The 25525-nt window shown below is 45.7% G+C and overlaps 1 protein-coding gene across 1 annotated transcript in view; it reads left to right on the top strand.

Annotated features, from left to right (window-relative positions):
• The first annotated feature begins 1045 nt into the window (after positions 1 to 1045).
• CCDC142 (coiled-coil domain containing 142) overlaps positions 1046 to 25525 on the top strand; it is a 38421-nt gene continuing 13941 nt past the window's right edge. The window contains exons 1-2 of the mRNA XM_069744997.1: positions 1046 to 1126; positions 21098 to 21204. Coding sequence (XP_069601098.1) covers positions 21153 to 21204 — 52 coding nt within the window. The 5' untranslated portion in view covers positions 1046 to 1126; positions 21098 to 21152. The remainder of the gene's footprint in view (positions 1127 to 21097; positions 21205 to 25525) is intronic.

Raw genomic sequence — 25525 nt, 5'->3', positions numbered from 1 at the left:
TGATCGTAGGTAAATTGTATAGTGTGACGGTACCCTAACACATAACACCTTATCACTCCTAAACTGTGCATAATAATTTGGAACACAGTGTAGTTACAAACGCCTGGGGGGGGACAGGTTCCCTATAAGGCATGTGCACATGTACAATGGTCCGCTGCGTTTTTCCTGTGGATTTCGCTGTGATTTTACACCTGTGGTTTTCTATTATGCAGCATGTGTAAACTGCTGCGGATTCCGCACAAAGAAGTGACATGCTGCAGAATATAACCTGCAGCGTTTCCGCACGTTTTTCTGCAGCATGGGCACTGCGGATTGTGTTTCCCATAGGTTTACATTGTACTATAAACGCATGGGAAACTGCAGCGGATCCGCAGCATAATCCGCGTTGTGTGCACAGAGCCTCAGGCCGGCGTCACACTGTCAGTATGTGGTCAGGATTTTACCTCAGTGTTTGTAGCCAGGACCAGGAGTGGGTGATAATACAGCAGTGGAGCAGATGTTTCTATTATACTTTTCCTCTAATTGTTCCACTCCTGGTCCTGGCTACAAATACTGAGGTAAAATCCTGACCACATACTGATAGTGTGACGGCGGCCTGAGGCTCTGTGCACACAACGCGGATTTTGCTGCGGATCCGCTGCAGTTTCCCATGCGTTTATAGTACAATGTAATCCTATGGGAAACACAATCCGCAGTGCACACGCTGCAGAAAAACGTGCGGAAACGCAGCGGGTTACATTCTGCAGCATGTCACTTCTTTGTGCGGAATCCGCAGCAGTTTACACCTGCTCTATAATAGAAAACTGCAGGTAAAACCGCAGCGGAATCCGCAGAAAACCTGCAGCAAAAACGCAGCGTTTCTGCCCTGCAGATTTATCAAATCTGGTGCGGAAAAATCCGCAGTGGCCAAGAATAGGTGCGGTGTGTACACAGCCCAGGGTTCGCTCCGCCTCTCTGCATTGCAGGTATTGAGTCCGTCTCCGATCATGTGACATTGTAAGCCCCTCCCACTCCGCCCCTCCACCAGGAAGTGCGTCACTGCACAGACTTCATTCTGTAAACTACATCTCCCAGAGTGCAGCGCGGTCACTTCCGGTGCTGAGTGTTGTGGAGACGACGGGAGAAGGTGAGAAATAACAACAGAGACTAATGTTCTATGTGTGTACACCCCCATAACTATAAATACTGCCCCCCATCACTATATATACTGCCCCATCACTATATATACTGCCCCATCACTATATATACTGCCCCATCACTATATATACTGCCCCATAACTATAAATACTGCCCCATAACTATATATACTGCCCCCATAACTATATATACTGCCCCCCATCACAATATACTGCCCCATCACTATATACTGCCCCCCATAACTATATATACTGCCCCCCATAACTATATATACTGCCCCCCATAACTATATATACTGCCCCCATCACTATGTACTGCCCACATAACTATATATACTGCCCCCATAACTATATATACTGCTCCATAACTGTATATACTGCCCCATAACTGTGTACTGCCCCCCATCACTGTGTACTGCCCCCATAACTATATATACTGCCCCCATAACTATATATACTGCCCCCCATAACTATATATACTGCCCCCATAACTATATATACTGCCCCATCGCTATATATACTGCCCCATCACTATATATACTGCCCCATAACTATATATACTGCCCCCCATAACTATATATACTGCCCCATCACTATATATACTGCCCCATCACTATAAATACTGCCCCATAACTATATATACTGCCCCCATAACTATATATACTGCCCCCATAACTATATATACTGCCCCCCATAACTATATATACTGCCCCATCACTATATATACTGCCCCATCACTATATATACTGCCCCATCACTATATATACTGCCCCATAACTATAAATACTGCCCCATAACTATAAATACTGCCCCATCACTATATATACTGCCCCATAACTATAAATACTGCCCCATAACTATATATACTGCCCCCATAACTATATATACTGCCCCCCATAACTATATATACTGCCCCCATAACTATATATACTGCCCCCCATAACTATATATACTGCCCCATCACTATATATACTGCCCCATCACTATATATACTGCCCCATAACTATAAATACTGCCCCATAACTATATATACTGCCCCCATAACTATATATACTGCCCCCCATAACTATATATACTGCCCCATCACTATATATACTGCCCCATAACTATATATACTGCCCCATCACTATATATACTGCCCCATAACTATATATACTGCCCCATAACTATATATACTACCCCCATAACTATATATACTGCCCCCCATAACTATAAATACTGCCCCATAACTATATATACTGCCCCCATAACTATATATACTGCCCCCCATAACTATAAATACTGCCCCATAACTATATATACTGCCCCCATAACTATATATACTGCCCCATCACTGTGTACTGCCCCCCATAACTATATATACTGCCCCCCATAACTATATATACTGCCCCATAATTGTGTACTGCCCCCATAACTATATATACTGCCCCTCATCACAATATACTGCCCCATCACTATATACTGCCCCCCATAACTATATATACTGCCCCCCATAACTATATATACTGCCCCCCATAACTATATATACTGCCCCCATCACTATGTACTGCCCACATAACTATATATACTGCCCCCATAACTATATATACTGCTCCATAACTGTATATACTGCCCCATAACTGTGTACTGCCCCCCATCACTGTGTACTGCCCCCATAACTATATATACTGCCCCCCATCACAATATACTGCCCCATCACTATATACTGCCCCCTATAACTATATATACTGCCCCCCATAACTATATATACTGCCCCATCACTATGTACTGCCCCCATAACTATATATACTGCCCCCCATCACAATATACTGCCCCATCACTATATATACTGCCCCCATAACTATATATACTGCCCCATCACAATATACTGCTCCATCACTATATATACTGCCCCCATCACTATGTACTGCCCCCATAACTATATATACTGCCCCCATCACAATATACTGCTCCATCACTATATATACTGCCCCCCATAACTATATATACTGCCCCATCACTATGTACTGCCCCCATAACTATATATACTGCCCCCCATCACAATATACTGCCCCCCATAACTATATATACTGCCCCATCACTGTGTCCTGCCCCCCATAACTATATATACTGCCCCCCATAACTATATATACTGCCCCCCATAACTATATATACTGCCCCCATAACTATATATACTGCCCCATCACTATATATACTGCCCCCATCACTATATATACTGCCCCCATAACTATATATACTGCCCCCATAACTATATATACTGCCCCCATCACTATGTACTGCCCCCATAACTATATATACTGCCCCATCACAATATACTGCCCCATCACTATATACTGCCCCCATAACTATATATACTGCCCCCATCACTATGTACTGCCCCCATAACTATATATACTGCCCCCCATCACAATATACTGCCCCATCACTATATACTGCCCCCATCACTATATATACTGCCCCATCACTGTGTACTGCCCCCATAACTATATATACTGCCCCCATAACTATATATACTGCCCCATCACTGTGTACTGCCCCCCATAACTATATATACTGCCCCCATAACTATATACTGCCCCCCATAACTATATATACTGCCCCCCATAACTATATATACTGCCCCATAACTATATATACTGCCCCCATCACTGTATATACTGCCCCCATCACTATATATACTTCCCCCCATAACTATATATACTGCCCCCATAACTATATATACTGCCCCCCATAACTATACTGCCCCATCACTGTGTACTGCCCCCCATAACTATATATACTTCCCCCATAACTATATATACTGCCCCCCATAACTATATATACTGCCCCCCCATAACTATATATACTGCCCCCATAACTATATATACTGCCCCCCATCACAATATACTGCCCCATCACTATATACTGCCCCCCATATCTATATATACTGCCCCATCACTGTGTACTGCCCCCCATAACTATATATACTGCCCCCATAACTATATATACTGCCCCATCACTGTGTACTGCCCCCCATAACTATATATACTGCCCCCATAACTATATACTGCCCCCCATAACTATATATACTGCCCCCCATAACTATATATACTGCCCCATAACTATATATACTGCCCCCATCACTGTATATACTGCCCCCATCACTATACTGCCCCATCACTGTGTACTGCCCCCATAACTATATATACTGCCCCCATCACTGTATATACTGCCCCCATAACTATATATACTGCCCCATCACTGTGTACTGCCCCCCATAACTATATATACTGCCCCCATAACTATATACTGCCCCCCATAACTATATATACTGCCCCATAACTATATATACTGCCCCATCACTGTATATACTTCCCCCATCACTATATATACTGCCCCCCATAACTATATATACTGCCCCATCGCTGTGTACTGCCCCCCATAACTATATATATTGCCCCCCATCACAATATACTGCCCCATCACTATATACTGCCCCCCATAACTATATATACTGCCCCATCACTGTGTACTGCCCCCCATAACTATATATACTGCCCCCATAACTATATATACTGCCCCATCACTGTGTACTGCCCCCCATAACTATATATACTGCCCCCATAACTATATACTGCCCCCCATAACTATATATACTGCCCCATAACTATATATACTGCCCCCCATCACAATATACTGCCCCATCACTGTGTATTGCCCCCATAACTATATATACTGCCCCCCATAACTATATATACTGCCCCATCACTGTGTACTGCCCCCATAACTATATATACTGCCCCCCATAACTATATATACTGCCCCCCATAACTATATATACTGCCCCCCATAACTATATATACTGCCCCCATAACTATATATACTGCCCCCCATCACAATATACTGCCCCATCACTGTGTACTGCCCCCCATAACTATATATACTGCCCCCCATAACTATATGTACTGCCCCCTATAACTATATATACTGCCCCCATAATTATATATACTGCCCCCCATCACAATGTACTGCCCCCATAACTATATATACTGCCCCCTATAACTATATATACTGCCCCATAACTATATATACTGCCCCCATCACTGTATATACTGCCCCCATCACTATATATACTGCCCCCCATAACTATATATACTGCCCCATCACTGTGTACTGCCCCCCATAACTATATATACTGCCCCATCACAATATACTGCCCCATCACTATATACTGCCCCCCATAACTATATATACTGCCCCATCACTGTGTACTGCCCCCCATAACTATATACTGCCCCCCATAACTATATATACTGCCCCATAACTATATATACTGCCCCATCACTGTATATACTGCCCCCATCACTATATATACTGCCCCCCATAACTATATATACTGCCCCATCACTGTGTACTGCCCCCCATAACTATATATACTGCCCCATAACTATATATACTGCCCCCCATCACAATATACTGCCCCATCACTATATACTGCCCCCCATAACTATATATACTGCCCCATCACTGTGTACTGCCCCCATAACTATATATACTGCCCCCATAACTATATATACTGCCCCATCACTGTGTACTGCCCCCCATAACTATATATACTGCCCCCATAACTATATACTGCCCCCCATAACTATATATACTGCCCCCATAACTATATATACTGCCCCCCATCACAATATACTGCCCATCACTGTGTATTGCCCCCATAACTATATATACTGCCCCCCATAACTATATATACTGCCCCATCACTGTGTACTGCCCCCCATAACTATATATACTGCCCCATAACTATATATACTGCCCCCATAACTATATATACTGCCCCCATAACTATATATACTGCCCCCATAACTATATATACTGCCCCCCATCACAATATACTGCCCCATCACTGTGTACTGCCCCCCATAACTATATATACTGCCCCCCATAACTATATATACTGCCCCCCATAACTATATGTACTGCCCCCCATAACTATATATACTGCCCCATAACTATATATACTGCCCCCATCACAATATACTGCCCCATCACTGTGTACTGCCCCCATAACTATATATACTGCCCCCCATAACTATATATACTGCCCCATCACTGTACTGCCCCCCATAACTATATATACTGCCCCCCATAACTATATATACTGCCCCCCATAACTATATATACTGCCCCCATAACTATATATACTGCCCCCATAACTATATATACTGCCCCCATAACTATATATACTGCCCCCCATAACTATATATACTGCCCCCCATAACTATATATACTGCCCCCATAACTATATATACTGCCCCCATCACAATATACTGCTCCCATAACTATATATACTGCCCCCATAACTATATATACTGCCCCCCATCACAATATACTGCCCCATCACTATATATACTGCCCCATAACTATATATACTGCCCCCATCACTGTGTACACCCCCATAACTATATATACTGCCCCCATCACTGTGTACTGCCCCCCCATAACCATATATACTGCCCCATAACTATATATACTGCCCCCATAACTATATATACTGCCCCCATCACAATATACTGCCCCCATAACTATATATACTGCTCCATAACTATATATACTGCCCCCATAACTATATATACTGCCCCCCATAACTATATATACTGCCCCCATCACAATATACTGCCCCCCATCACTATATACTGCCCCATAACTATATATACTGCCCCCATAACTATATATACTGCTCCATAACTGTGTACTGCCCCCCATAACTATATATACTGCCCCATCACTATATATACTGCCCCATCACTATATATACTGCCCCCATAACTATATATACTGCCCCCCATAACTATATATACTGCGCCCCATAACTATATATACTGCCCCCCATAACTGTGTACTGCCCCCATAACTATATATACTGCCCCATAACTATATATACTGCCCCATCACTATATATATACTGCCCCATCACTATATATACTGCCCCCCATAACTATATATACTGCCCCCATAACTATATATACTGCCCCATAACTATAAATACTGCCCCATCACTATATATACTGCCCCATAACTATAAATACTGCCCCATAACTATATATACTGCCCCCATAACTATATATACTGCCCCCCATAACTATATATACTGCCCCCATAACTATATATACTGCCCCCCATAACTATATATACTGCCCCATCACTATATATACTGCCCCATCACTATATATACTGCCCCATAACTATAAATACTGCCCCATAACTATATATACTGCCCCCATAACTATATATACTGCCCCCCATAACTATATATACTGCCCCATCACTATATATACTGCCCCATAACTATATATACTGCCCCATCACTATATATACTGCCCCATAACTATATATACTGCCCCATAACTATATATACTACCCCCATAACTATATATACTGCCCCCCATAACTATAAATACTGCCCCATAACTATATATACTGCCCCCATAACTATATATACTGCCCCCCATAACTATAAATACTGCCCCATAACTATATATACTGCCCCCATAACTATATATACTGCCCCCATCACTGTGTACTGCCCCCCATAACTATATATACTGCCCCCCATAACTATATATACTGCCCCATAATTGTGTACTGCCCCCATAACTATATATACTGCCCCCCATCACAATATACTGCCCCATCACTATATACTGCCCCCCATAACTATATATACTGCCCCCCATAACTATATATACTGCCCCCCATAACTATATATACTGCCCCCATCACTATGTACTGCCCACATAACTATATATACTGCCCCCATAACTATATATACTGCTCCATAACTGTATATACTGCCCCATAACTGTGTACTGCCCCCCATCACTGTGTACTGCCCCCATAACTATATATACTGCCCCCCATCACAATATACTGCCCCATCACTATATACTGCCCCCTATAACTATATATACTGCCCCCCATAACTATATATACTGCCCCATCACTATGTACTGCCCCCATAACTATATATACTGCCCCCCATCACAATATACTGCCCCATCACTATATATACTGCCCCCATAACTATATATACTGCCCCATCACAATATACTGCTCCATCACTATATATACTGCCCCCATCACTATGTACTGCCCCCATAACTATATATACTGCCCCCATCACAATATACTGCTCCATCACTATATATACTGCCCCCCATAACTATATATACTGCCCCATCACTATGTACTGCCCCCATAACTATATATACTGCCCCCATCACTATATATACTGCCCCCATAACTATATATACTGCCCCCATAACTATATATACTGCCCCCATCACTATGTACTGCCCCCATAACTATATATACTGCCCCATCACAATATACTGCCCCATCACTATATACTGCCCCCATAACTATATATACTGCCCCCATCACTATGTACTGCCCCCATAACTATATATACTGCCCCCCATCACAATATACTGCCCCATCACTATATACTGCCCCCATAACTATATATACTGCCCCATCACTGTGTACTGCCCCCATAACTATATATACTGCCCCCATAACTATATATACTGCCCCATCACTGTGTACTGCCCCCCATAACTATATATACTGCCCCCATAACTATATACTGCCCCCCATAACTATATATACTGCCCCCCATAACTATATATACTGCCCCATAACTATATATACTGCCCCCATCACTGTATATACTGCCCCCATCACTATATATACTTCCCCCCATAACTATATATACTGCCCCCATAACTATATATACTGCCCCCCATAACTATACTGCCCCATCACTGTGTACTGCCCCCCATAACTATATATACTTCCCCCATAACTATATATACTGCCCCCCATAACTATATATACTGCCCCCCCATAACTATATATACTGCCCCCATAACTATATATACTGCCCCCCATCACAATATACTGCCCCATCACTATATACTGCCCCCCATATCTATATATACTGCCCCATCACTGTGTACTGCCCCCCATAACTATATATACTGCCCCCATAACTATATATACTGCCCCATCACTGTGTACTGCCCCCCATAACTATATATACTGCCCCCATAACTATATACTGCCCCCCATAACTATATATACTGCCCCCCATAACTATATATACTGCCCCATAACTATATATACTGCCCCCATCACTGTATATACTGCCCCCATCACTATACTGCCCCATCACTGTGTACTGCCCCCCATAACTATATATACTGCCCCATCACTGTATATACTGCCCCCATAACTATATATACTGCCCCATCACTGTGTACTGCCCCCCATAACTATATATACTGCCCCCATAACTATATACTGCCCCCCATAACTATATATACTGCCCCATAACTATATATACTGCCCCATCACTGTATATACTTCCCCCATCACTATATATACTGCCCCCCATAACTATATATACTGCCCCATCGCTGTGTACTGCCCCCCATAACTATATATATTGCCCCCCATCACAATATACTGCCCCATCACTATATACTGCCCCCCATAACTATATATACTGCCCCATCACTGTGTACTGCCCCCCATAACTATATATACTGCCCCCATAACTATATATACTGCCCCATCACTGTGTACTGCCCCCCATAACTATATATACTGCCCCCATAACTATATACTGCCCCCCATAACTATATATACTGCCCCATAACTATATATACTGCCCCCATCACAATATACTGCCCCATCACTGTGTATTGCCCCCATAACTATATATACTGCCCCCCATAACTATATATACTGCCCCATCACTGTGTACTGCCCCCATAACTATATATACTGCCCCCCATAACTATATATACTGCCCCCCATAACTATATATACTGCCCCCCATAACTATATATACTGCCCCCATAACTATATATACTGCCCCCCATCACAATATACTGCCCCATCACTGTGTACTGCCCCCCATAACTATATATACTGCCCCCCATAACTATATGTACTGCCCCCTATAACTATATATACTGCCCCCATAATTATATATACTGCCCCCCATCACAATGTACTGCCCCCATAACTATATATACTGCCCCCTATAACTATATATACTGCCCCATAACTATATATACTGCCCCCATCACTGTATATACTGCCCCCATCACTATATATACTGCCCCCCCATAACTATATATACTGCCCCATCACTGTGTACTGCCCCCCATAACTATATATACTGCCCCATCACAATATACTGCCCCATCACTATATACTGCCCCCCATAACTATATATACTGCCCCATCACTGTGTACTGCCCCCCATAACTATATACTGCCCCCCATAACTATATATACTGCCCCATAACTATATATACTGCCCCATCACTGTATATACTGCCCCCATCACTATATATACTGCCCCCCATAACTATATATACTGCCCCATCACTGTGTACTGCCCCCCATAACTATATATACTGCCCCATAACTATATATACTGCCCCCCATCACAATATACTGCCCCATCACTATATACTGCCCCCCATAACTATATATACTGCCCCATCACTGTGTACTGCCCCCATAACTATATATACTGCCCCCATAACTATATATACTGCCCCATCACTGTGTACTGCCCCCCATAACTATATATACTGCCCCCATAACTATATACTGCCCCCCATAACTATATATACTGCCCCCATAACTATATATACTGCCCCCCATCACAATATACTGCCCATCACTGTGTATTGCCCCCATAACTATATATACTGCCCCCCATAACTATATATACTGCCCCATCACTGTGTACTGCCCCCCATAACTATATATACTGCCCCATAACTATATATACTGCCCCCATAACTATATATACTGCCCCCATAACTATATATACTGCCCCCATAACTATATATACTGCCCCCCATCACAATATACTGCCCCATCACTGTGTACTGCCCCCCATAACTATATATACTGCCCCCCATAACTATATATACTGCCCCCCATAACTATATGTACTGCCCCCCATAACTATATATACTGCCCCATAACTATATATACTGCCCCCATCACAATATACTGCCCCATCACTGTGTACTGCCCCCATAACTATATATACTGCCCCCCATAACTATATATACTGCCCCATCACTGTACTGCCCCCCATAACTATATATACTGCCCCCCATAACTATATATACTGCCCCCCATAACTATATATACTGCCCCCATAACTATATATACTGCCCCCATAACTATATATACTGCCCCCATAACTATATATACTGCCCCCCATAACTATATATACTGCCCCCCATAACTATATATACTGCCCCCATAACTATATATACTGCCCCCATCACAATATACTGCTCCCATAACTATATATACTGCCCCCATAACTATATATACTGCCCCCCATCACAATATACTGCCCCATCACTATATATACTGCCCCATAACTATATATACTGCCCCCATCACTGTGTACACCCCCATAACTATATATACTGCCCCCATCACTGTGTACTGCCCCCCCATAACCATATATACTGCCCCATAACTATATATACTGCCCCCATAACTATATATACTGCCCCCATCACAATATACTGCCCCCATAACTATATATACTGCTCCATAACTATATATACTGCCCCCATAACTATATATACTGCCCCCCATAACTATATATACTGCCCCCATCACAATATACTGCCCCCCATCACTATATACTGCCCCATAACTATATATACTGCCCCCATAACTATATATACTGCTCCATAACTGTGTACTGCCCCCCATAACTATATATACTGCCCCATCACTATATATACTGCCCCATCACTATATATACTGCCCCCATAACTATATATACTGCCCCCCATAACTATATATACTGCGCCCCATAACTATATATACTGCCCCCATAACTGTGTACTGCCCCCATAACTATATATACTGCCCCATAACTATATATACTGCCCCATCACTATATATATACTGCCCCATCACTATATATACTGCCCCCCATAACTATATATACTGCCCCCATAACTATATATACTGCCCCATCACTATATATACTGCCCCATCACTATATATACTGCCCCCATAACTATATATACTGCCCCCCATAACTATATATACTGCCCCCCATCACTATATATACTGCCCCCATAACTATATATACTGCTCCCATAACTATATATACTGCCCCCCATAACTATATATACTGCCCCCCATAACTATATATACTGCCCCCCATAACTATATATACTGCCCCCCCATAACTATATATACTGCCCCCCATAACTATATATACTGCCCCCCATAACTATATATACTGCCCCCCATAACTATATATACTGCCCCATCACTGTGTACTGCCCCCCATAACTATATATACTGCCCCCATAACTATATATACTGCCCCCCATCACAATATACTGCCCCATAACTATATATACTGCCCCCATAACTATATATACTGCCCCCATAACTATATATACTGCCCCATCACAATATACTGCCCCCATCACTATATATACTGCCCCCATAACTATATTTACTGCCCCCATCACTGTGTACCCCCCATAACTATATATACTGCCCCCATCACTGTGTACTGCCCCGCCATAACTATATATACTGCCCCCATAACTATATATACTGCCCCCATAACTATATATACTGCCCCCATAGCTGTGTACACCCCCATAACTATATATACTGCCCCATCACTGTGTACACCCCCATAACTATATATACTGCCCCCCATAACTATATATACTGCCCCCCATAACTATATATACTGCCCCCATAACTATATATACTGCCCCCATCACTGTGTACACCCCCATAACTATATATACTGCCCCCATCACTGTGTACTGCCCCCCATAACTATATATACTGCCCCCATAACTATATATACTGCCCCCATAACTATATATACTGCTCCATCACTGTGTACTGCCCCCATAACTATATATACTGCCCCCCATCACAATATACTGCCCCCCATCACTATATACTGCCCCCCATAACTATATATACTGCCCCATAACTATATATACTGCCCCATCACTGTATATACTGCCCCCATCACTATATATACTGCCCCCCATAACTATATATACTGCCCCATCACTGTGTACTGCCCCCCATAACTATATATACTGCCCCATAACTATATATACTGCCCCCCATCACAATATACTGCCCCATCACTATATACTGCCCCCCATAACTATATATACTGCCCCATCACTGTGTACTGCCCCCATAACTATATATACTGCCCCCATAACTATATATACTGCCCCATCACTGTGTACTGCCCCCCATAACTATATATACTGCCCCCATAACTATATATACTGCCCCCATAACTATATATACTGCCCCCCATCACAATATACTGCCCATCACTGTGTATTGCCCCCATAACTATATATACTGCCCCCCATAACTATATATACTGCCCCATCACTGTGTACTGCCCCCCATAACTATATATACTGCCCCATAACTATATATACTGCCCCCATAACTATATATACTGCCCCCATAACTATATATACTGCCCCCATAACTATATATACTGCCCCCCATCACAATATACTGCCCCATCACTGTGTACTGCCCCCCATAACTATATATACTGCCCCCCATAACTATATATACTGCCCCCCATAACTATATGTACTGCCCCCCATAACTATATATACTGCCCCATAACTATATATACTGCCCCCATCACAATATACTGCCCCATCACTGTGTACTGCCCCCATAACTATATATACTGCCCCCCATAACTATATATACTGCCCCATCACTGTACTGCCCCCCATAACTATATATACTGCCCCCCATAACTATATATACTGCCCCCCATAACTATATATACTGCCCCCATAACTATATATACTGCCCCCATAACTATATATACTGCCCCCATAACTATATATACTGCCCCCCATAACTATATATACTGCCCCCCATAACTATATATACTGCCCCCATAACTATATATACTGCCCCCATCACAATATACTGCTCCCATAACTATATATACTGCCCCCATAACTATATATACTGCCCCCCATCACAATATACTGCCCCATCACTATATATACTGCCCCATAACTATATATACTGCCCCCATCACTGTGTACACCCCCATAACTATATATACTGCCCCCATCACTGTGTACTGCCCCCCCATAACCATATATACTGCCCCATAACTATATATACTGCCCCCATAACTATATATACTGCCCCCATCACAATATACTGCCCCCATAACTATATATACTGCTCCATAACTATATATACTGCCCCCATAACTATATATACTGCCCCCCATAACTATATATACTGCCCCCATCACAATATACTGCCCCCCATCACTATATACTGCCCCATAACTATATATACTGCCCCCATAACTATATATACTGCTCCATAACTGTGTACTGCCCCCCATAACTATATATACTGCCCCATCACTATATATACTGCCCCATCACTATATATACTGCCCCCATAACTATATATACTGCCCCCCATAACTATATATACTGCGCCCCATAACTATATATACTGCCCCCATAACTGTGTACTGCCCCCATAACTATATATACTGCCCCATAACTATATATACTGCCCCATCACTATATATATACTGCCCCATCACTATATATACTGCCCCCCATAACTATATATACTGCCCCCATAACTATATATACTGCCCCATCACTATATATACTGCCCCATCACTATATATACTGCCCCCATAACTATATATACTGCCCCCCATAACTATATATACTGCCCCCCATCACTATATATACTGCCCCCATAACTATATATACTGCTCCCATAACTATATATACTGCCCCCCATAACTATATATACTGCCCCCCATAACTATATATACTGCCCCCCATAACTATATATACTGCCCCCCCATAACTATATATACTGCCCCCCATAACTATATATACTGCCCCCCATAACTATATATACTGCCCCCCATAACTATATATACTGCCCCATCACTGTGTACTGCCCCCCATAACTATATATACTGCCCCCATAACTATATATACTGCCCCCCATCACAATATACTGCCCCATAACTATATATACTGCCCCCATAACTATATATACTGCCCCCATAACTATATATACTGCCCCATCACAATATACTGCCCCCATCACTATATATACTGCCCCCATAACTATATTTACTGCCCCCATCACTGTGTACCCCCCATAACTATATATACTGCCCCCATCACTGTGTACTGCCCCGCCATAACTATATATACTGCCCCCATAACTATATATACTGCCCCCATAACTATATATACTGCCCCCATAGCTGTGTACACCCCCATAACTATATATACTGCCCCATCACTGTGTACACCCCCATAACTATATATACTGCCCCCCATAACTATATATACTGCCCCCCATAACTATATATACTGCCCCCATAACTATATATACTGCCCCCATCACTGTGTACACCCCCATAACTATATATACTGCCCCCATCACTGTGTACTGCCCCCCATAACTATATATACTGCCCCCATAACTATATATACTGCCCCCATAACTATATATACTGCTCCATCACTGTGTACTGCCCCCATAACTATATATACTGCCCCCCATCACAATATACTGCCCCCCATCACTATATACTGCCCCCATAACTATATATACTGCCCCCATAACTATATATACTGCTCCATAACTGTGTACTGCCCCCATAACTATATATACTGCCCCATCACTATATATACTGCCCCCATCATTATATATACTACCCCCTTAACTATATATACTGCCCCCATAACTATATATACTGCCCCCCATAACTATATATACTGCCCCCATAACTATATATACTGCCCCCCATAACTGTGTACTGCCCCCATAACTATATATACTGCCCCATCACTATATATACTGCCCCATCACTATACTGCCCCCCATAACTATATATACTGCCCCATCACTATATATACTGCCCCCATAACTATATATACTGCTCCATAACTGTGTACTGCCCCCATCACTATATATACTGCCCCATCACTATATATACTGCCCCATCACTATATATACTGCCCCATCACTATATATACTGCCCCATCACTATATATATACTGCCCCATCACTATATATACTGCCCCCATCACTATATATACTGCCCCATCACTATATATACTGCCCCCATAACTATATATACTGCCCCCATCACTATATATACTGCCCCCATCACTATATATACTGCCCCATCACTATATATACTGCCCCCATAACTATATATACTGCCCCATCACTATATATATACTGCCCCATCACTATATATATATACTGCCCCATCACTATATATATATACTGCCCCATCACTATATATACTGCCCCCAATAACTATATATACTGCCCCCATAACTATATATACTGCCCCCATCACTGTGTACTGCCCCATAACTATATACTGCCCCCCATAACTATATATACTGACCCCATAACTATATATACTGCTCCCATCACTGTGTACTGCCCCCCATCACTGTGTACTGCCCCCATCACAATATATACAGCCCCAATCACAATATACTGCCCCCATAACTATATATACTGCCCCCCCATCACTGTGTACTGCCCCCCATAACTATATATACTGCCCCCATCACTGTGTACTGCCCCCCATAACTATATATACTGCCCCCATCACTGTGTACTGCCCCCATCACTGTGTACTGCCCCCAAAACTATATATACTGCCCCATAACTATATATACTGCCCCCATAACTATATATACTGCCCCCATAACTGTATATACTGCCCCCATAACTATATATACTGCCCCCCATAACTGTATATACTGCCCCCATAACTGTATATACTGCCCCCATCACTATATATACTGCCCCATAACTATATATACTGCCCCCATAACTGTATATACTGCCCCCATCACTATATATACTGCCCCATAACTATATATACTGCCCCCATAACTATATATACTGCCCCATCACTGTGTACTGCCCCATAACTATATATACTGCCCCCATCACTGTGTGCTGCCCCCATCACTGTGTGCTGCCCCCATCACTGTGTGCTGCCCCCATCACTGTGTGCTGCCCCCATCACTGTGTGCTGCCCCCATCACTGTGTGCTGCCCCCATCACTGTGTGCTGCCCCCATCACTGTGTGCTGCCCCCATCACTGTGTACACCCCCATCACTGTAATGCCCTCCATAACTATATACTGCCCACCATCATTGTTCCTGCCCCATCACTGTATCCTGCCCCATCACTGTGTACTGCCCCCATAACTATATACTGCCCCATAACTATATACTGCCCCCATCACTGTGTACTGTCCCCCATAACTATATACTGCCCCATAACTATATACTGCCCCCATCACTGTGTACTGCCCCCATAACTATATACTGCCCCCCATCGCTGTCTCCTGCCCCCCATCGCTGTCTCCTGCCCCCCATCACTGTCTCCTGCCCCCCGTCGCTGTCTCCTGCCCCCGTCGCTGTCTCCTGCCCCCGTCGCTGTCTCCTGCCCCCCATCTTTCTCCTGCCCCCCATCTTTCTCCTGCCCCCCATCTTTCTCCTGCCCCCCATCTTTCTCCTGCCCCCATCGCTGTCTCCTGCCCCACATCGCTGTCTCCTGCCCCCCATCGCTGTCTCCTGCCCCCCGTCGCTGTCTCCTGCCCCCCGTCGCTGTCTCCTGCCCCCCGTCGCTGTCTCCTGCCCCCCGTCGCTTTCTCCTGCCCCCCATCTTTCTCCTGCCCCCCATCTTTCTCCTGCCCCCCATCTTTTTCCTGCCCCATCTTTCTCATGCCCCCCGTCGCTGTCTCCTGCCCCCCGTCGCTGTCTCCTGCCCGCCGTCGCTGTCTCCTGCCCCCCGTCGCTGTCTCCTGCCCGCCGTCGCTGTCTCCTGCCCGCCGTCGCTGTCTCCTGCCCGCCGTCGCTGTCTCCTGCCCGCCGTCGCTGTCTCCTGCCCGCCGTCGCTGTCTCCTGCCCGCCGTCGCTGTCTCCTGCCCGCCGTCGCTGTCTCCTGCCCGCCGTCGCTGTCTCCTGCCCGCCGTCGCTGTCTCCTGCCCGCCGTCGCTGTCTCCTGCCCGCCGTCGCTGTCTCCTGCCCGCCGTCGCTGTCTCCTGCCCGCCGTCGCTGTCTCCTGCCCGCCGTCGCTGTCTCCTGCCCGCCGTCGCTGTCTCCTGCCCGCCGTCGCTGTCTCCTGCCCGCCGTCGCTGTCTCCTGCCCGCCGTCGCTGTCTCCTGCCCGCCGACGCTGTCTCCTGCCCGCCGACGCTGTCTCCTGCCCGCCGACGCTGTCTCCTGCCCCCCGTCGCTGTCTCCTGCCCGCCGTCGCTGTCTCCTGCCCGCCGTCGCTGTCTCCTGCCCGCCGTCGCTGTCTCCTGCCCGCCGTCGCTGTCTCCTGCCCGCCGTCGCTGTCTCCTGCCCGCCGTCGCTGTCTCCTGCCCGCCGTCGCTGTCTCCTGCCCGCCGTCGCTGTCTCCTGCCCGCCGTCGCTGTCTCCTGCCCGCCGTCGCTGTCTCCTGCCCGCCGTCGCTGTCTCCTGCCCGCCGTCGCTGTCTCCTGCCCGCCGTCGCTGTCTCCTGCCCGCCGTCGCTGTCTCCTGCCCGCCGTCGCTGTCTCCTGCCCGCCGTCGCTGTCTCCTGCCCGCCGTCGCTGTCTCCTGCCCGCCGTCGCTGTCTCCTGCCCGCCGTCGCTGTCTCCTGCCCGCCGTCGCTGTCTCCTGCCCGCCGTCGCTGTCTCCTGCCCGCCGTCGCTGTCTCCTGCCCCCCGTCGCTGTCTCCTGCCCCCCGTCGCTGTCTCCTGCCCCCCGTCGCTGTCTCCTGCCCCCCGTCGCTGTCTCCTGCCCGCCGTCGCTGTCTCCTGCCCCCCATCGCTGTCTCCTGCCCCATTTTGCAGTTTTCCCTACAAATAATGGAGAGGTCTGTCATTTGTATCGTTCGTTCACTTCACCTGTGAGGGACAGAATCTAAAGACAGAAAACAGAATATCACATTGTAGGAATGTTACATAATTAATTAGCATTTAATATACTCCCCACTATATAGTATTAGCGGATTGTTATACTCCTCCCTATTATATACAGTTGTGCTCAAAAGTTTACATACCCCGGCAGAATTTTTGCTTTCTTGGCCTTTTTTCAGAGAATATGAATGATAACAACAAACCTTTTTCTCCACTCATGGTTAGTGGTTGGGTGAAGCCATTTATTGTCAGACTATTGTGTTTTCTCTTTATAAATCATAATGACATCACAAAACATCCAAATGACCCTGATCAAAAGTTCACATCCCCTGGTGATTTTGGCCTGATAACATGCACAGAAGTTGACAGAAATGGGTGTGAATGGCTACTAAAGGTAACATCCTCACCTGTGACCTGTTTGCTTGTAATCAGTGTGTGTGCATAAAAGCTGCGTGAGTTTCTGGGGTCCACACAGACTCTTGCATCCTTCATCCAGCCACTGATGTTTCTGGGTTGTGAGTCATGGGGAAAGCAAAAGAATTGTCAACAGATCTACGGGAAAAGGTAGTTGAACTGTATAAAACAGGAAAGGGATACAAAAATATATCCAAGGAACTGATAATGCCAGTCAGCAGCGTTCACACTGTGATTAACAAATGGAAAATCAGGGGCTCTGTAAAAACAAAACCACGGTCAGGTAGACCAACAAAAATGTCGTCCACAACTTCGGGATGCAAAGAAAAACCCACAAATAACATCAGCTGAGATATAGGACTCTCTGAAAACTAGCGGTGCGACTGTGTAAAGATGCACAATAAGGAGGCACTTGAAGAAAAATTGGCTGCATGGTCGAGTCACCAGAAGAAAGCCATTACTACGCAAATACCACAAAGTATCTCACCTACAATACGTAAAAACAGCACAGAGACAAGCCTCAAAACTTCTGGAACAGGGGAATTTGGAGTGATGAGACCAAAACTGAACTTTTTGGTCAAAACCATAAACGTTACATTTGGAGAAAGGTCAACAAGGCCTATGATGAAAGGAACACCATTCCTACTGTAAAGCACGGAGGTGGATCACTGATGTTTTGGGGCTGTGTGAGCTACAAAGGCAGAGGAAACTTGGTCAAAGTTGAAGGAAAGATGAATGCAGCACGTTATCAGCAAATACTGGAGGCAAATCTGCAATCATCAGCCCGGAAGCTGCACATGGGACATACTTGTACGTTCCAACATGACAATGATCCAAAACAGAAGGCAAAGTCGACCTACCATTGTCTACAGCAGAACAAAGTGAAGGTTTTGGAGTGGTCATCTCAGTCTCCTGACCTCAATATCATTGAGCCACTCTGGGGAGATCTCAAGCGCGCAGTTCATGCTAGACAGCCCAGGAATTTACAGGAACTGGAGGCTTTATGCCAAGAAGAGTGGGCAGCTTTACCTCCTAAGAAAATAAAGACCCTCATCCACAACTACCACAAAAGACTTCAAGCTGTCATTGATGTTAGAGGGGGCAACACACGGTATTAAGAAATGGGGGGGTGAACTTTTGATCAGGGTCATTTGGATGTTTTGTGTTGTCATTATGATTTATAAAGAGAAAACACAGTAGTCTGACAATAAATGGCTTCACCCAACCACTAACCATGAGTGGAGGAAAAGTTTTGGTGTTATCATTCATATGCTCTGAAATAAGGCCAAAAAAAGCAAAAATTCTGCCGGGGTATGTAAACTTTTGAGCACTAGTGTAGTATTAGCAGATTATTATACTCCCCCTATTATATAGTATTAGCGGATTGCCATTATGGATGTGATAATATAACGCATAGTGAACCATTTGTCCTTGGCTCCTCCCATATGTCATTTGATGTCTGTCCTGCTGTCTTTCTCAGATGATGAGTGAGCCGCTGCAGCGGAGGAGCTGGGTCTTCTTATCACCTTGAGCCCATGAGCAGACGCGCCACTCCCTGGTCTGATCCCAGACATGGCCCCCCACAAGGTAAGTAACAATCCCAGATCCTGGCTCCTCGCTTCTGTACTGGAGGTGCTTTCTTCTCTTCTGCTTTCTGGCTTCTCGCATAGTAACATCTACTATATAATCGTCTAATTCTCTTTGTCTGTAATGGAAATTTCGCATCGCTGATTGGTCGCGGGCGGCTGGCGCGACCAATCAGCGATATTTTGGGTGGGATTTATACTGCATACGTATTCTAGAATACCCGATGTGTTAGAATCAGACCACCATCTAGTAGTAACATAGTTAGCAAGGCCATAAAAAGACATTTGTCCATCCAGTTCAGCCGATATTCCGTCAGAATAAATCCCCAGATCTACGTCCTTCTAAAGAACCTAATAACTGTAAGATACAATATTGTTCTGCTCCAGGAAGACATCCAGGCCTCTCTTGAACCCCTCGACTGAGTTCGCCATCACCACCTCCTCAGGCAAGCAATTCCAGATTCTCACTGCCCTAACAGTAAAGAATCCTCTTCTATGTTGGTGGAAAAACCTTCTCTCCTCCAGACGCAAAGAATGCCCCCTTGTGCCCGTCACCTTCCTTGGTATAAACAGATCCTCACCGAGATATTTGTATTGTCCCCTTATATACTTATACATGGTTATTAGATCGCCCCTCAGTCGTCTTTTTTGTAGACTAAATAATCCTAATTTCGCTAATCTATCTGGGTATTGTAGTTCTCCCATCCCCTTTATTAATTTTGTTGCCCTCCTTTGTACTCTCTCTAGTTCCATTATATCCTTCCTGAGCACCGGTGCCCAAAACTGGACACAGTACTCCATGTGCGGTCTAACTAGGGATTTGTACAGAGGCAGTATAATGCTCTCATCATGTGTATCCAGACCTCTTTTAATGCACCCCATGATCCTGTTTGCCTTGGCAGCTGCTGCCTGGCACTGGCTGCTCCAGGTAAGTTTATCATTAACTAGGATCCCCAAGTCCTTCTCCCTGTCAGATTTACCCAGTGGTTTCCCGTTCAGTGTGTAATGGTGATATTGATTCCCTCTTCCCATGTGTATAACCTTACATTTATCATTGTTAAACCTCATCTGCCACCTTTCAGCCCAAGTTTCCAACTTATCCAGATCCATCTGTAGCAGAATACTATCTTCTCTTGTATTAACTGATTTACATAGTTTTGTATCATCTGCAAATATCGATATTTTACTGTGTAAACCTTCTACCAGATCATTAATGAATATGTTGAAGAGAACAGGTCCCAATACCGACCCCTGCGGTACCCCACTGGTCACAGCGACCCAGTTAGAGACTATACCATTTATAACCACCCTCTGCTTTCTATCACTAAGCCAGTTACTAACCCATTTACACACATTTTCCCCCAGACCAAGCATTCTCATTTTGTGTACCAACCTCTTGTGCGGCACGGTATCAAACGCTTTGGAAAAATCGAGATATACCACGTCCAATGACTCACCGTGGTCCAGCCTATAGCTTACCTCTTCATAAAAACTGATTAGATTGGTTTGACAGGAGCGATTTCTCATAAACCCATGCTGATATGGAGTTAAACAGTTATTCTCATTGAGATAATCCAGAATAACATCCCTCAGAAACCCTTCAAATATTTTACCAACAATAGAGGTTAGACTTACTGGCCTATAATTTCCAGGTTCACTTTTAGAGCCCTTTTTGAATATTGATGCCACTTTTGCGTCAGTCCTGCGGAACAGACCCCGTCGCTATAGAGTCCCTAAAACTAAGAAATAATGGTTTATCTATTACATTACTTAGTTCTCTTAGTACAAAGAGTACCGGAGGTGGCGTTTCTCTCTGGGGGGAGATGGCTTCTCGCCTCTCTGTACCGGAGGTGGCTTTTCTCTCTGGGGGGAGATGGCTTCTCGCCTCTCTGTACCTGAGGTTGCGTTTCTCTCTGGGGGGAGATGGCTTCTCGCCTCTCTGTGCCGGAGGTGGCTTTTCTCTCTGGGGGGAGATGGCTTCTGGCCTCTCTGTACCTGAGGTGGCGTTTCTCTCTGGGGGGAGATGGCTTCTGGCCTCTCTGTACCTGAGGTTGCTTTTCTCTCTGGGGGGAGATGGCTTCTCGCCTCTCTGTACCTGAGGTGGCGTTTCTCTCTGGGGGGAGATGGGTTCTCGCCTCTCTGTACCTGAGGTGGCGTTTCTCTCTGGGGGGAGATGGCTTCTCGCCTCTCTGTACCGGAGGTGGCGTTTCTCTCTGGGGGGAGATGGCTTCTCACCTCTCTGTACCGGAGGTGGCGTTTCTCTCTGGAGGGATATGGCTTCTCGCCTCTCTGTACCTGAGGTGGCGTTTCTCTCTGGGGGGAGATGGCTTCTCGCCTCTCTGTACCGGAGGTGGCGTTTCTCTCTGGGTGGAGATGGCTTCTCGCCTCTCTGTACCTGAGGTTGCTTTTCTCTCTGGGGGGAGATGGCTTCTCACCTCTCTGTACCTGAGGTGGCGTTTCTCTCTGGGGGGAGATGGCTTCTCGCCTCTCTGTACCTGAGGTGGCGTTTCTCTCTGGAGGGATATGGCTTCTCGCCTCTCTGTACCTGAGGTGGCGTTTCTCTCTGGGGGGAGATGGCTTCTCGCCTCTCTGTACCGGAGGTGGCGTTTCTCTCTGGGGGGAGATGGCTTCTCGCCTCTCTGTACCTGAGGTGGCGTTTCTCTCTGGGGGGAGATGGCTTCTCACCTCTCTGTACCTGAGGTGGCGTTTCTCTCTGGGGGGAGATGGCTTTTCACCTCTCTGTACCTGAGGTGGCGTTTCTCTCTGGGGGGAGATGGCTTCTCACCTCTCTGTACCTGAGGTGGCGTTTCTCTCTGGAGGGATATGGCTTCTCGCCTCTCTGTACCTGAGGTGGCGTTTCTCTCTGGGGGGAGATGGCTTCTGGCCTCTCTGTACCTGAGGTTGCTTTTCTCTCTGGGGGGAGATGGCTTCTCACCTCTCTGTACCTGAGGTGGCGTTTCTCTCTGGGGGGAGATGGCTTCTCGCCTCTCTGTACCGGAGGTGGCGTTTCTCTCTGGGTGGAGATGGCTTCTCGCCTCTCTGTACCGGAGGTGGCGTTTCTCTCTGGGGGGGAGATGGCTTCTCGCCTCTCTGTACCTGAAGTGGCGTTTCTCTCTGGAGGGATATGGCTTCTCGCCTCTCTGTACCGGAGGTGGCGTTTCTCTCTGGGGTGGAGATGGCTTCTCGCCTCTCTGTACCGGAGGTGGCGTTTCTCTCTGGGGGGAGATGGCTTCTGGCCTCTCTGTACCTGAGGTTGCTTTTCTCTCTGGGGGGAGATGGCTTCTCACCTCTCTGTACCGGAGGTGGCGTTTCTCTCTGGGGGGAGATGGCTTCTGGCCTCTCTGTACCTGAGGTGGCGTTTCTCTCTGGGGGGAGATGGCTTCTCGCCTCTCTGTACCTGAGGTTGCTTTTCTCTCTGGGGGGAGATGGCTTCTCACCTCTCTGTACCGGAGGTGGCGTTTCTCTCTGGAGGGATATGGCTTCTCGCCTCTCTGTACCGGAGGTGGCGTTTCTCTCTGGGGGAGATGGCTTCTCGCCTCTCTGTACCGGAGGTGGCGTTTCTCTCTGGGGGGAGATGGCTTCTCGCCTCTCTGTACTGGAAATGGCGTTGTCCTTTGCTCTCTCTGGTGGAGAGATGGATCCTCGCCTCCCTGCACGGCCTGTTTTAGACAAAGTGGGGCCCTGGGCAAAAGTTTAAAGTGGGGTTCCAATGCAAACATATTGCCCCATCCCCATCACACAGAAGCATTTCAGTCGTATTTACATGCGCTGAGTTCAGGCCGCTAAGTGTGATCCACAATACTGAAGTCGTTTGACGCTCGTTTCCCCAAAGATATGAACTAGGATATAAATTGGCGTGCATGCAGCATGTAAGCGCAGAAACATAATGATTAAATACCCTGCAGTAAATACATAAACAGCATAGTGCATGAAAATAAAATACAATATTTAGTTAACATGTTTTATGATAAAAAAATTCAAAAGCCATCCCACCACTTCACAGTGAGGTTTTTAATATTATAGTTACGACTGTACCAATTACGGTTGCCGTGATGAGGGGGAATGGTTCTGCATTTTTTTAAATCAAAAAAACATGTTAACTAATTCCTGTATTTTATTTTTTACTGCAGGGTATTTAATAATTGTTACCCCATAGTCGTCCATATAGTGTAATGCACTCGCCATATTCCTCCGCATAGTATAATGCACACCCCATAATCCTCCGCATAGTATAATACACTCGCCAGAGTCCTCGGCTCAGCGTCGGGCACTCGCCAGAGTCCTCGGCTCAGCGTCGGGCACTCGCCAGAGTCCTCGGCTCA

The sequence above is a fragment of the Ranitomeya imitator genome, chromosome 1 (genome assembly GCF_032444005.1).
Source record: "Ranitomeya imitator isolate aRanImi1 chromosome 1, aRanImi1.pri, whole genome shotgun sequence".
In the NCBI taxonomy this organism is placed as follows: Eukaryota; Metazoa; Chordata; class Amphibia; order Anura; family Dendrobatidae; genus Ranitomeya; species Ranitomeya imitator.
Note: the sequence above shows the minus strand (reverse complement) of the source record. Positions and strands in the feature narration are given on the sequence as shown.